This window comes from Hyla sarda, chromosome 1, assembly GCF_029499605.1.
Source record: "Hyla sarda isolate aHylSar1 chromosome 1, aHylSar1.hap1, whole genome shotgun sequence".
NCBI lineage: Eukaryota > Metazoa > Chordata > Amphibia > Anura > Hylidae > Hyla > Hyla sarda.
This window is the reverse complement of record NC_079189.1, coordinates 300,393,138-300,408,497: the sequence shown is the minus strand read 5'-3', so window position 1 is coordinate 300,408,497 and position 15,360 is coordinate 300,393,138. Positions and strand designations below refer to the sequence as shown.

The 15,360-nt window shown below is 38.9% G+C and overlaps 1 protein-coding gene across 6 annotated transcripts in view; it reads right to left on the bottom strand.

The window, feature by feature from the left end:
• Positions 1–15,360, bottom strand: part of USE1 (unconventional SNARE in the ER 1) — a 91,755-nt gene that overhangs the window by 14,717 nt on the left and 61,678 nt on the right. For all 6 annotated transcript variants that reach the window (XM_056518095.1, XM_056518090.1, XM_056518091.1 and 3 more), the window contains 3 exons: positions 7,097–7,249; positions 3,891–3,909; positions 2,202–2,232 (listed from right to left, as the gene is read on the bottom strand). In XM_056518095.1, coding sequence (XP_056374070.1) covers positions 2,202–2,232; positions 3,891–3,909; positions 7,097–7,249 — 203 coding nt within the window. The remainder of the gene's footprint in view (positions 1–2,201; positions 2,233–3,890; positions 3,910–7,096; positions 7,250–15,360) is intronic.

Sequence of the window (15,360 nt, the reverse complement as noted above, 5' to 3'; positions counted from 1 at the left end):
CCTTGTAATTGTATGGACCTACAGAATAAAGATAAGGTGTAATTTTTACTGGAAAGTGCACTGCGTAAAAATGGAAGCCTCCAAAAACCACAAAATGTCATTTTTTTATTTCACCCCACAAATAATTTTTTTGGGTCTGGCCACAGATTTTGGTATAAAATAAGTGATGTCATTACAAATTACAATTGGCAATGCAAGAAACAAGCCCTTTTCTAGGTCTGTAGGTTCAAAATTGAAAGAGTTATGATTTTTAGAAGGGGAGAAGGAAAAACCGAAAGTGCAAAAACGAAAATTGGCGTGAGGGTTAACCATCTCTCCCTTTTTTTTCCTCTGCCTCCACTTTCTACCAGTTCCCTTACTGACTACCCGTAGCCCAGTAAATTAATTTGAAAATACTAACAATGGCATACAGTACAAGGCTGTCCACATTAATACTGTACATCCCCCAACTTCATCAGGGTTTTCACCACTTTTGAAACTTTTAAAAGCACTCTGAAAACCCAACTATTTAGAGAAGTTAGCAGTGTACAATATCCCTACTACCAGTGCACTACCATTAAAAGCTTTTACTCTCATCTACAGTCTCCTTTCCCAATGTACCAGTCTGTATTTTTATCTAGTTTGTGGTTATTGTACATTTTTTTTTTGTCTTCGGCATGAATTACTCCACATTGCTTTTAATACTGCCAATGTTGCCTCTGCCTTTAGGGGCCTTTTTGACACAACCCTACACACCTACTTATTAACTCTGACAGATGTATGAATATACAAAAGTTATCTGCACACTTCAGGACGGGTGTTGTTGAGGACAATAACTAAAATTGTGCACCCATGTCTGTTCCATGTTTATTATAAGTCTTGTACTTAAAACTATTAACCTTTCTGGACCTGTTTTCCTTGTCTGTCTTTTCTAGCGGCCTTGTCCACTCCCTTATCCCCCGTTTCCTTACCTGTACATTTGCATTTTTCAAAATGATCCCTTAATACAAAGATTATGGTACACTAAATATGAGCATTGGGTTGCTTATTTGTAAACACGGACCTATAAAATATATTCAACTCTTTTCAGTACACATTAACACTAGAAAACAGTTAATAATAAGTTACTTTTATGTGTTACCTGCTGTGACCCTCTATAAACCTCTCTCCTGGATTGTTACTACAATAACTTTGTTAGGTGCAGAACTACAGCCAACATATCTGATACTATATTAGTTTGGCAGTAACAAAAGAAACACACTTCCCCAATGTAAACAAAGAGGCAAGTTACACAATCAAGCCTGTAATGAAAAACTTTACCAGGGTCTCGGTAAACTGACCGACTAGTTCATCAGATGCAGAGTAGCCATTTTAAAATACTTTTTACAGTTAGAAACATCATAAAATAACTTTTATTAATTATCCCTTAAAACCTTCCATTACTTACAAAACAATAAAAGCACAACCCAGTCCACTAAATAGCCCTTTAGGTAATGGCACTCATTTCACGATGCCACATGCACGTGGGACACCATATGTGTCCTGCTACCTTGCAATATTATTCCAAGCATCTATCTTTAATAGTCTCTTGAAAAAAGCAATTTTTATATATGACAGAAACCTGTTGAGATATTTGATATATGTTTTTGCAGTCTTTATGCTACAATAACTATATATTAGTGATTGCTATGTGATGGTCACAGTAGGGTAACATAAGATGTGGTGGAGTTTCTCTAGCCAGGGCAGGTGGTCCACTAGGAGGAGGAAAGCAATAAGGCTAGTACTGAATACCATCCATTATCTCTACAAAGTACCTCTGTGACACTTGCCACTGGGAGTTGGTAACAACTTCATTTGAACGATTACTCATTGCGGGACCTATACTACCTTCAACTACATCCTAGGACCATATCTGTAACCAGTCACTGATGTAATGTAAAATCACCTTGTAGTGTAAGACACAGTTTTTGATTTCTTACCATGAAAAGGGTTCCTGTACCCAAAGGACAAATTTGTGGAGTTGGTTGTGCTTTCATTGTTTTAAAAGTAATTGAAGACAGCAAGCCCTCACAAAAGCACGTCACTGCTGTTTTGTGAGAATAAACAACTCCGAATGAGAAAATAAGTACATTGCTTTCTGAAATATTTGAATTTAATAATGAGTCAATGGTCTACTTGTCAGTATGAGCACGCCAAACCATGAAGACAAACCTACTACTCACTTCCTTTTTCTTGGATAAACATCCCCCAAATCTAGGACACAAAATAAATGATTGAAGTTAATCAAAAGAAATTACACAATGAATTAAGTCATCATAGATAATGGTAATTTTAATAAAACTAAATAAGAATTCTTTACTTTTTGCCATATAAGATATAATCTTGCGAAAATAGCATAGAAAATACAAGAAACCTCATTTTGACCCCACAATGGTCTTTTAAAATTAGCTTGGGTGTTGGGGAAAAAATGAAAATTACACATTGCCTGACTTTTACATACTATTGTAAGCTTTTGCAAGTTTCTTTTGCAATTTGCCAATTCTTTCTAATAATGAAAATACTTTATTAAAAAGAGATCCCAACTAAAGTCCTTGGGGGACCCGTCTCATCTCTTCCATACAACCAGCTGTACACACAGTGCCCATACAGCACTGGTCTGCAAGATCAGTTATTAACTATAATACATGGCAAAGTACAATAAAACCTAATTAAAGGGGTATTCCAGGATTTTTTTTTATTTGACTATGCTACAGGGGCTGTAAAGTTAGTGTAGTTCATAATATAGTGTCTGTACCTATGTGTGATGGTTTTCTCACAATTCTTATGTGATTTTCATCCCAATATTAATTTTTAACAGCATACAAAATGACTGCTGTCTCGGATTTTTCCCAGGTTGCAATGCGGTTGAGACCCGACTCACTAGGCAGCTGATGACAGGGAGCCTGTCTGCTTCAATAGGTGGAGAGAGCAATCTGCAAATAATGCAACAACCGGAGGCACCCTGATTGAAAACCACAGGTCTGCAGCTCATTTATGTTTCAATAGGTGGGGTGGCTGATGTGTGGGAAGGAGGAAAATGGTATCATGGGATTTGTAGGCAAACAAGAAAACTGAAAACAGGAAATACAAGCTCACAGAAAGCTAGCCACAGGTGTTATGGTAATCTCATAGCATAGCCATTTAGCCCAAGACAAGCGCAGATCCTTCCTAAGCATGTCCATTACTGTCTGCCAGGTAAGTACTAAAATCACCTTATGCTGGATAACCCCTTTAAGAAGACCACTTAAAATTGTACTGAAAAGTGGTTTTCTAGGGGTGTGGTCCTCTAAAGGACAGGATAGAAAATGTATGGTGGAAGTGAAAAGTGATCACTGGAAATCTGGTCTGGATATATATATATATATATATATATATATATATATATATATATAAATATATATATATATATATAAATATATATATATTTTTTTTAAACATTTACTTTTTTTTCTACACACTTATGTGACACTTATATTGATTTAATTTAGTTTTTTTCTTCAGTTTATTCACTTTGCATTTTGATAAGTGATAAAAGAAACTATTGACACTGAAAGCATTTCTACTCTGCAGCATTTTTTCACAAATGCTTGAAGCTTCTGCACAGCACTAAATGGGGAACATTTATCAAAACCTATACAAATGAAGAGTTGCCCAGTTGTCCATAGCAACCAATCAGATCGCTTCTTTCATTTTGCAGAGGCCTTGGTAAAAATGAAAGAAGCGATCTGATTAGTTGCTATGGGCAACTTGGCAACTTTTCATTTGCACAGGTTTGATAAATCTCCCCCAATGTTCCTGTATGAAAGTGCTGTGGAATATGTTGGCACTACATAAATAATGATTATTATTATATTTTTTAAATAAATACTTACTGTTAGGTAACCCTGTTGTCTGCAAGGGAAATAAACACACACGTCAGAAAAAGCATGGCAAGTTATGTCTTTACAAAAAAGACTTGTAGTGCCTGAAACCTTAATGAAACTCAGCAATGGACACAGGGATAAAACTGCTACATACAAGTGTTCATGTAGCCACCCATTTTAGATATTCACAGGCAGGTAGATTTTACTTAAAGTATTTTGTCTGCCGTATTCCCGTGCACATCTGTATCAGCTGTGAGCGCTATCTAAAAGCATTAAACTATTATCATACAAGACCCACCTAAATCAATAGGTATTACAGACAGGTCCACTATACTCTGTATATACATGTGTGGGCAGCCTTATAGGCTCAATGGTAGTGAAAGGAAGATCGGGCAACATACTAATGATTTAAGTCCAAAAAACAATAAGGATTAAAATGGAAACTGTCAGTGCTACCCATTACAACCAGTCTCATGATAGATTTCATATTTTCTAGAGCATGGTTTTAAAATAGAAGAAGTGATCTGACGGTGTGGCAAAAATGCACAAGTCTAACGGGTTTTTCGATAACTACTGACTTATTCCAGATGCTGCACAGCCTCCAATCTTTCTCAAGGCAAATATGAAAAGACCTTGCATGCTGTTCAAGGCTGTCTCACAGTCAAGGTATGGACCTTGTTTAGTCATGGGAAAAGGCAGACTTTTCAGCTAATTTTTTGCTTATTAAGCGGTTTTGACCTTGATTACTTTGAGGTGATGGAATAGTTTTTCAGAACAATATTATTTTGTTTGCTGGTTTACTGATAGACTAAATAATAACATGATACAATGCAGTGTAAATGGGATAAGGCATTTTAACACTTAAAGTAAAGGTAGTTCTTGTACATATTAGAAGGCATATTAGAACGCATATTCATATAATTGTACATTTTAAATAAAATTCCCATTTTTCATATTAAAGCAGGCCTTTTGCTACACATTTTATTGTGGGACTATAATAAACGTAGCCCCACCTGGTGATAATCTAAAGCAACTGTTCCTCTTCTAGTAATGCTCTATGACTATTGGGGGCACTGGGTCAGTGCTGCCAAATGGTAGACACTCTGGGGGAAATTTATCAAAACCTGAAAAACTGCAGTGTAGTTGTCCATAGGAACCAGATTGCTTTTTCATTTTTAAAAAAGGCCTCTGAAAAATAAAAGAAGCAATCTGATGGGTTGCTATTGACAACTGCCCCACTCTTCATCTACACAGCATTTAAAAGTTGACTAAAGTAGCCCAACTAATAGTTGGTCTAAAGTTAGACTCGACAGTCTAAAGATGTACCAAACATATCAAAAAGCATGATTGCATTTTAAGGGTAGGATGTGCCGTATTTTGTAGCTGACTTTGCTACCCATTGACTTTACTGGGTAGGAAAATAGGCAGCAGCAAATATGAAAAATACGGCATGTGTGACCGCTTCCCTTAGGCTGTCTATTCTAAAGGGCATTTTATATATAGGGCAATTTCCTGCCGAATTAATGTTGTAGGAACTTTCACTTAAAATAATTGACCCATGTAAAAAGTCCAGAAATCTGCCCATAAACAAGAAAACTCTTATTGTATTGTGTTAAGGAGGCCTGAAAATCATTGATTAAACCGAATGCCTGCATGAAAGACCCAGGGTTAGTTAATGTAACCCTGCCTACACGTTATGGAGCTGTCAAAAAGCACGGATCTATGAGATCAGAACTCATTTTGGGCACTCATTGAAGTCAGCAAGTCCAAAAGGGACTCAAGTTCACAATGCCTAAGAATTAGAAACTATTCGTAAATCTGGCTCTAAAATTTTTAACAAGAACTGTTGTCGTAAAGGAGACTTTTTTTTCACATACTGTGGCTTTAAATCACTTCTGCTTGCAGAAAAAAACCATAACCATGTCTTGGGGGAAAAAAAAAACTGCAGGATTAGCCTGTGGATGTTCAAACAACAGGTCCAATTTAACCCATTGAAGATCAGACTTTCAGGAAAGCAAAGGGTTTTCCCAAAAAGGGCACTCAACCTATTTGCAATATAGGTAATGAGTGTCTGATCATGGGGTCCACTTGCATGAGCACAAGAACAAAGGCCCTGTTTCTCCCCTGTTGCTCCATTCAACTCTATACATCACAAACTATAGCTATACACAACTTTTATGGATCCTTATTTAGCAGATAGGGGTGAATGAGCTGCAGCAAACATGTCCCGCCACTTCACCATTCAAACAAGGACACACAAAACCATGTACTTGAAATTGGTGTAGTGCCAGCAGTTGGACTACCATAATTCAGACACTCATCACCTAGGTTGCAGATAACTGTTCGGTGTCCTTTGAGAACCTTGTAACTCAGTGACACATCCAGCAAGAAGTCCAGATCTGAATGACTTTATGACTGAAATCTAAACACTATTCCATGACAAGACTCCATCCTACAAATCACTCAATATGTTAATAGGTTGATGTAGAAAATTACTAATAATTAGTAAAGTGCAGAATTCAGTGTCAAAGGTTTGAGGAGAAATTACTTAGTACTATCAGAAATGGATTTTGGTTAATGATTCCATATATTTTTTTCTAAACATGAGTGATTACAAAACTTATTTTCCTTTACTTAGGTCATCAATTAAAATAATTTACTTTCATTAGTATGAGATATGTTTCATGGTTTCGATTACCTCACTCTGCGTAGGGATGGCTTCTTTATTTGCCCACATTTAAAATATGAAAGTAAAGAATTATGAAGAGTTAAGTTTCATGAAGCCAGATCGTTTAGCTACTAAACATTGTTTGTGTCATATCTGTGTATTGGCTGAAGAATAAAATAACTGAATAAACATCCTTCAAGTGTGGTGATTCTTTAATTTTTGCTTGGGGTTTTATAAAAAACTTTATAACCATATAGAAAATTACACTGCCTGTCCCTTTGTTTCTGTGCAGCCTACAAAAGGCCATGCTTGTAAAATGTGCCTATAGGCAAACCGGCTGATCTAATGAGTTTGTATTCATAACATCAAGTGGATGAGGTAAAAAGACATCACACCAAGAAATGAGGTTAGATCTAGATTATCATGATGGATGGTAGAGGCACACACAGCTAATTATGTGTTGAGGCCTAAATAAGAAGTATTGCTGCTGCGTGTTTATGAGATGCTTCCTGTGATCAGGCATAGCCGCTAGCATCCCAGTGCTTACCTTTTCCAACAGCTCGTTCCTCATCTCCCCAGTGTAACGTGCTTGTGTCTGAAGATGGACAGTCTTGGTCACTGGTGTTCGTTCCTTGCTGATTGTAGGTGTACGGCCCGGAGCAAGAAACTGATTAGCCAAGGCTTTTTCAGTAGGTGAGGGCTGCAGATACAAAACAACAGCTGGTTACTGAGTGTGCCCTAAACCTAATTAAACCTTGTACAATGTATTCTCCCTCAGTCACACTTGTAATAATAGAGACTACGGTTAACATATTGATACTGGATTTCACCAGAAAAAAAGGGAATATACATGTATTAGCATATGCAAACCATAAAAAGACACAAGAAAAACTCTGCCTAAAGTCCATCTTCAATTCTGATATCAAAAGCATGGTTTCAACATCAATAGAGCCCTTATGCCAATTCATCCTTCAGCTAAACATCTAAGGATTCTAATTAAAACTAGCCATTGTAAGCAGAAGGTCAGCCATAACTATAGGTCAATTCTAACTGTACCAAAGAAAGTAATAAATACTATCAACAGCCAACCCATGTTATTTCCAACGTTTGCAATAAGAGGCAGGCTATTTAATAATTGGATTAGGTAGGGAAACCTTTTTTAAAAAGAACTAATACATAACACGTATACAGCGTAACCTACTGTTACTTAAATATTAAGTATTTATTAAGTATATCGATAATACTCAAATATTTTAAAATCACTGGTCATGAGTGATAATAGGTAGGACATACAGGTATATACAGTAAACACAGAAGCCAAATGACCTTACAGAGCCAGTTATTGGATGAAGCAGCCACAGGAGAAGATGGCATTACCTTTGTACCAAACCATGTTTCATACCTTGACCTTGAGGGAGATATAGCAAAACCTGTGCAGAGGAAAAGTTGAGCACAGATCCTGATTGCCTCTTTCATTTGTTAGAAAGGCCTCTGAAAAATATAAGCAGCGATCTGATTGGTTGCTATGGGCAACTGGTCTACTTTTCCTCTGCAGAGGTTTTGATAAATCTCCCCCCTTTGTGTGTGTATTTAGTGGAAAAGCATTCCTTAATCTTCTTAATTGTTTTTCTGACACCATAAGGATAGTAAGCAAATGCACTGAAGTCGGCCTGTGACAATCTAGGAAAGTATCCAGCTATTGTTAATATACAAGCTTTGCGTGACACTGACATTATCTGGAAGGCAAGGAGAGTGGAATGGAATGCGCATGTGCGAACAACTACTAATCTGTACTAGCCAGGAGGGGGCGCTGCATGCTACTAAGAGATCATATCAACTGTGTGGCTGTTGCATCAAAATAACTTAGTGAGTAGAACAAATAATCTGCATTAAATTTTGCGTTAAAGGGGTACTCCACCACTAGAAATCTTATCCCCGATGTCTGATTGCTGGGGAGCCCCCACCCACCCGCGATCTCAGCTGCAGCACGCACCCCAGACATCCGGTGCAAGGAGTGACATGCCGGATGACTGGCAATGTGGGGTGGAGGCTCGTAACCTCATGGTCACTCCTCGCTCATGACGTCACGGCCATGTCCCCTCAATGCAAGTATATGGGAGGGGGCGTGACGGCAGGAGGGGGCATGGCCCCGACGTCACGAGCTTCCGGCGCTGCACCCGATGATTTAAACGAACGGCGTGTGCAGCAGGGAGATCGCGGGGGTCCCCAGCGGCGGGACCCCCGCGATCAGACATCTTATCCCCTTATTCTTTGGATAGGGGATAAGATGTCTAGGGGCAGAGTACCACTTTATGCTTCAACATACTTCTGTGCGAATTATAAGGATAATTCAGAAGGCTTTCGGGGGGCGATGCAATGAGTGCAGTGTAAGTAAAAATGTTGAAAAAATGCTGCAAAGATGATTGAGAATATGTTGAAAATGATCTAGGTCCTTGAAGATCTGCAGCAAGCAGAACAGCAGAGAATGTTGAACATGTACGGACTGCAATCGACATAGATCGGCTAAACTGTCCTGCAACTTCTGCTACCAGAGCAAAAGGAACACCATGCAGCAGTTGGTAATCACTTGATTCAAACCTCTACCAATGAACCAGATTTCTTCAAGGAGGTCATAACTGGAGATGAATTGTGTGCCATCGCTCTGAAAGTCCGCTCACATGCCCTCTCAATGTCATACAGCGCCCCTCACTGGCTAGTACCGGAAAATTGTCCTTGTTTGCACATGCGCATTCCAGTCCACTCTCCTTGCCTGCCAGGTTAGATTTGTCAAACAAAGCAATCTCATTAATAATGATGATAATTTTACTTATATGGCGCCAACAGATTCAGCAGCCCTTTACAGTTTTGGGGTACATATAAAGACAAGTAGCAGACATAATATTACACACTAAATATGCAAACAGGAGGAGTAAGGGCCCTGCTCGCGAGAGCTTACAGACTACGAGGAATGGAGTTGAGACAATATGCATAAGGTGCTTTTATTGATACAATGGCCCAGCCATATTTCATAAATAGTGAACCAGCCATTAGCTGGAGAAATAAACAAGCAGGGCACCCACCATTGCCCAGATTATTTTTATTTTTTTAACAATGGCAGAATACTTTCTGCATAGACCTCATATTCTTCCCCCACACAATGGTCTAAAAAATTTCAACACGCTTAAACCAGCCACTGGGTCTGATGTGCTACACTAAAAGTCCTCTCTTCACAATAAGATGAATGAGTTCAGTTCCAAATGAAACTTTATACTTCATTTTGTACAATAAATAAAAATTTGCCATTATTCAATATATATTTATTTTTACTCTGTTGACAATTTAAAACTTTAACACATTTGAGATCCCGAGTACACTTCCCAGCGAATACTGGTGAATTACAATTCTCTAGCGCGCCCCCATTAGCAGAACTTACACATACACACCTTAAACATTCTTCATTCCACTAACATGAATGGTATTTTTCCATAAAGATACATGATCTGTTAATAATTGTTGCCGTTAACTACTTCTCATCTTCAAATGCTTTTACCAGACATTCTTCATGCATGACTTCGTATGTCTCAACTTTATCTTTAATACTATCTGATTCATTAACTTATTCTGATTTAAAAAGTCAACATCAAAGTAAAAACAACCATACATATACAAAACTAAGTATACATGGTCTAAGAGGGACATTGCATTATCAGGTCTATGAGTAATGTCTCAAAATAAAACTTGTGATGCTCAAAATAATGTAGTCAACATTATATAGATATATTTGGTGTACTGTGGCAGTGCCATCCGTATAAGTGTGTGAGTTATGAGGTACCACATGGTCTTTGGGCCAATAGCTGTATAGCAGATTTATTTACAAATGGAAACATATTTACATTAATTTATACACTTACTGGGAACTTTATTAGGTTCAAATGCTTGTTGACACAAATAGCTAACCAGCCAGTCATATACAGTACCAGCAACTCAAAGCATTTAGGCATGTAGACATGGTCAAGTTAACTTTTTTGAGTATAACAGAAACTACTGATCTACCGGTATTTTTACACACAGCCATCTCTAGTGTTTGCAGAGAATAGTCATAAAAAGAGAAACCAGTGAGAGGCAGTTGTGTGGATGATAATGCCTTGTTGATGGTTTGAGATGACAAAAAAAAAGCAACAGTAAGGCTTATTTCACACTGTAGATAGAAAATAAAGGTTGGTTACAGCTAGAGATGAGCGAACTTACAGAAAATTCGATTCGTCACGAACTTCTCGGCTCGGCAGTTGGTGACTTTTCCTGCATAAATTAGTTCAGCTTTCCGGTGCTCTGGTGGGCTGGAAAAGGTGGATACAGTCCTAGGAGACTCTTTCCTAGGACTGTATCCACCTTTTCCAGCCCACCGAAGCACCTGAAGGCTGAACTAATTTACGCAGGAAAAGTCATCAACTGCCGAGCCGAGAAGTTTGTGACGAATCAAATTTACTGTAAGTTCGCTCATCTCTAGTTACAGCTCACTGCTTGGAGTCTTATGCGAGGTACACGGGATTGGAAGCACACAGCCGCTCTGTGGTAGTCATCAAGAGTAGGGAACTCCAACCTGGAGAAAGTCCAGCACTCAAGGATAATATTAAAACATTTCCAGTTTTATTGAAGACTTCTTAAAATGTCCATAGAATTAGCATACAATGTATCCTGAAGCATGTTGATTTTATACTAGTCCTATGGACATTTTAAGAAGTCGTCAATAAATCTGGATATGTTTTAATATTATCCTTGAGTGCTGGACTTTCCCCAGGTTGGAGTTCCCTTCTCTTCTTTCACGGCAGTTGTGACATAGCAGTGTGACGTCCGATGGGGAAGCCGGGGAGAATAGCTGGAGGAAAAATACATCATGCAACCTTTTTTTACTCCCGTCAAAAGACAACGGCCCCCATAATAGTAAATGGGATCTGTTGGGACCCGTTGTGCCCTGTGAAAAATAAAGTCCTTTAAGGCACACACAAAAAAAGTGCCGACGGGGCACAACGGCAGTGTGAAAGGGGCATAACTCAAAAGTTAAAGAACATTAAAAGTATATGAAACTATGAAGATGCCAATGACCAGCTATAGTAGCAAAGAAGAGAAAGAAGGAAAAGACGTAGGAAAGAAGACCAGGACAGCACAAATGGCTTGGAAATGCTGGGGCATAACGTTCAGAACAATTTTTCAAAATGTTGATTATTTCTTAGGGCACGATTACTTTTATTTCAATAGTGAATTTTATTTGTAATTAAAAAGATTATCCATGGTTGCTAAAAAAAAAAAAAAATCCTTCCCTTGATTACCTATTCATTGCATAATGGGAAGAGCAGTATATTTATAAACTGACCGATATTTTAATGTGACTGTAACTGCATTTGTGAGGTCATAATCGATGTCCTATAACCGATGTCTTTGTTGGATTTGTAACGATGTGATGTAGAGCTATTGAATCTAAAACATATGCATTGAGGCTGCTTGTGATTCTAATGTGCTGCTAAATTCTGTTTTTTGAAACGCATACAGCGCTGGATGTCATCTCTGATCGTTTAATACTAAAAGGATTTCCTCAAACTTAAGAATAAACCATAAAAGAAAGGGTCACACCTACCAAGGGACAGGAAACTTTAAAAAATATAGGAAGTAACTTCCTAAGACACTGTTAAAAATAATAATCAAGGTTTCATTGAATGCAGGATGGAATAAGGCAAAGTTCACACGTTGTGGAATGGGTGTGTACTGCTTATGTGGAAATATTCCAAATTGGAAATATCTTCTACTTACATGAGAGATTTTTCCAAATTTTGCCTAAAAATTTAACAAAACAGAGATTGTAGAATTTTTACATATGAAAATGTCTGATCTTTCACAGGAATAACACAATAATTGTAAAGATACTTCAAATAGCACCCCCAGCAGACTGCAGAGCACAGGGGGACAAGCCAGCTACAGTCCCCTCCAATATACGGTCCCATGTAAATATCACTTCCCTGCCTTAAACATAACACAGTCCCATGTAAATATCTGCAGAAAATCAGGGGTCTGCAGAAAATCAGCCGCAGACCCAATTGAAGCCCTGCATCCCCCCCGATTTTCCGCAATGGAAATTCTGCTGCCGAAAGTCTGCAATAGAGAGCCCGCTCACATTCAAACTCGCAGCAGGACACACTTCGCTAACTCGCAATAAAATCCCCCCATGTGAACGAGCCCTTAGGGTCTGTAAACGCAAACTGATTTTGCACAGATTTTTGCTGCAGAAAATCCACAGCGGATTTTGCTACCATTGACTTCAATAGATCAGCAGAAAACCTGCAATAGTGTCAGATTTGAAGATTTTCTGCGGAACCATTAAAGTCAATGGTAGCAAAATCCCCTGTAGATTTTATGCAGAAAATACGCTACCTGAAATATGAACAAAATCCGCTTGGGTGAACAGACCCTTAGTGGTCCCTGTTTTTGCTGTAGATTTACTGCAGCAGATTTTGCTGGTCATTGACTTCGATGGGTAGCAATATCTGCTGCAGCAGAAAATATGCACGTGTGAACTGACCCTTAGGGCTCGTTCACATGAAAGGATTTGCTAGCAAACTTGCAGCGTGGTTCCCGCTGCGAGTTTGTATTAAGGTGGGCTGTCCGCAGCAGACCTTTCGGCAGCAGAATTTTCCCTGCTGAAAATCCGCTGCAGACCCTAATGAAGTCAATTAGGTCTGTTCCATATTTCCTCCAATGGAAATTCTGCTGCCAGTGCAGATGAAAGCCTGGAAAATCAAATCCCAGGCATCCATCTGTGTCCATCTCAGTGGTGCTGGATATATATATATATATATATATATATATATATATATATATATATATATACTGGAGGCATGGCCAAGCGTGTGGTTAAGGGTAGGAGTGTTGCAGGAAATCTTGGGTAAGATCCCACACTTTTTTCCCCAAGACTTGGCCCCTGAGTATGACTGCATCTGTATGCTATATGGTGTAGCTACGGGAGTCACAGCTGTTACAGTTGTAACTTCCCCCCTACGCCAGGGGACCTGCAGGTCCTTCCCACCATACAATGGCGATGGTGCCTTTACTTGTTCACTGCTCTTTCCTAAAAACCATGCTATGTGGTAGGACGTGTATTCTGAACCTCCCTTCACACCTACCTTCTGATGGAGTGGTAAATAACAGTACAGTCAGGAAATAATGATGGTCGGCTGCAGACCACAGTCTGTGGGTGCAGGCCGTAGGGGCATTTTTATTTTGTCAGGGACACCAAGGAGGTTTAATTACTGAGGCACAAAGGAGGCAGTATTATTTTGTGGTGGGCACAAGCGGAGATTTATCAAAAACTGTGTAGAGGAAGAGTGGAGAACTTGCCGGTAGCAACCAGATTGCCAATTAACATTTTCAGAGGCTTTTTAAAAATGAAAAAAAAAAAAAACAATCTGGTTGCTATGGACAACTGCACCACTCCTCCTCTACATAACTTTTGATACATCTCCCCAGGACTCAAGTCCTGCAGGAATGAATGTGAACTGAGTTCCTGCACTTTTTTCCAGCAGGAACACCATTCCCATTAGCAGAAGCCCTGCAGGACCAGCCCTTGAGTGGAAATCTTAGATGGGTTCCCTTACTTTATTTTCTAAGACTTGACCCCCTGCATCTCCCCCATTGTGTTGATGTCAGTAGTATCTGATGGCACATACCCTGACACTGTTGTTGGGTAAAACAAAAAGGGTATAGAATGTTGGTTGAACAGAGAACCAAGGTTGTACTTGATGGACTCTGGTCTTTTCAACCTTATAAACTATTTAAACTATGTAATGTATATTTCAGAATAAATACGTTGAACTTGATGGACTCTGGGATAAAAATAAAAAAATTCAGATAGGGGTTTGCTATAAGCCACCAAACATAATGGAAGAGGCAGAAGATCAATTACTGAGGCAAATAAACAAGGCAGCAAATCAGAATGAGGTGATAATAATGGGGGACTTTAACTATCCTGATATAAACTGGGAGACTGAGTCCTGTGAATCTCATAAAGGAAACAGGTTTCTGACTATAGCTAAAGTCAATTATCTGTCCCAAATGGTACAGAGTCTGACCAGAGGGGGCGCCCTACTAGACTTAATATTAGCCAACAGACCTGACACTGATGTGCAAGTAGAAGGACACCTAGGAAATAGTGATCATAATATAATACATTATAGCTTGTTCTTCAATAAGGGAATCTCTCGAGGGGCCACAAAAACAATGCACTTTAGGAAAGCAAAGTCAGAGAAGCCCTTAACAATATAAAATGGGAAAATGTCCTCAAATATTCTAAGTTCTCACTGTAAGAGATACATACCTTATGGGAATAAAAGGGTCAGGAAAACCAATATGGATGAATAAAAATGTTAAAGGGGCAATAAATGACAGGGAAAAAAGCATTTAAACTAGTAAAACAGGACGGGAGTGAAGAAGAATTAAAAACTATAGAGAAAAATGTAGAATATGTAAAAAACTGATAAAAGCCGCAAAAGTGGAGACAGAAAGTCTCATTGCCAAATAGAGTAAAACTAAGCCCCAAAATGTTCTTTAACTATATAAATAGCAAAAAGGTTAAACATGAAACCCCTTAACGACTTCGGATGTATGAGTACGTCCTAAGTCCGGTCCCTGTCTATAACGCGGGGTCATAGCGGGATGGTCCCGGCGCCTATTCACAGCCGGGACCCGCGGCTAATAGTGCGCGGCCGCGATCGTTCGGCCACGCGCTATTAACCCTTCCGATGCGGCACTCAAAGCTGAGCGCCG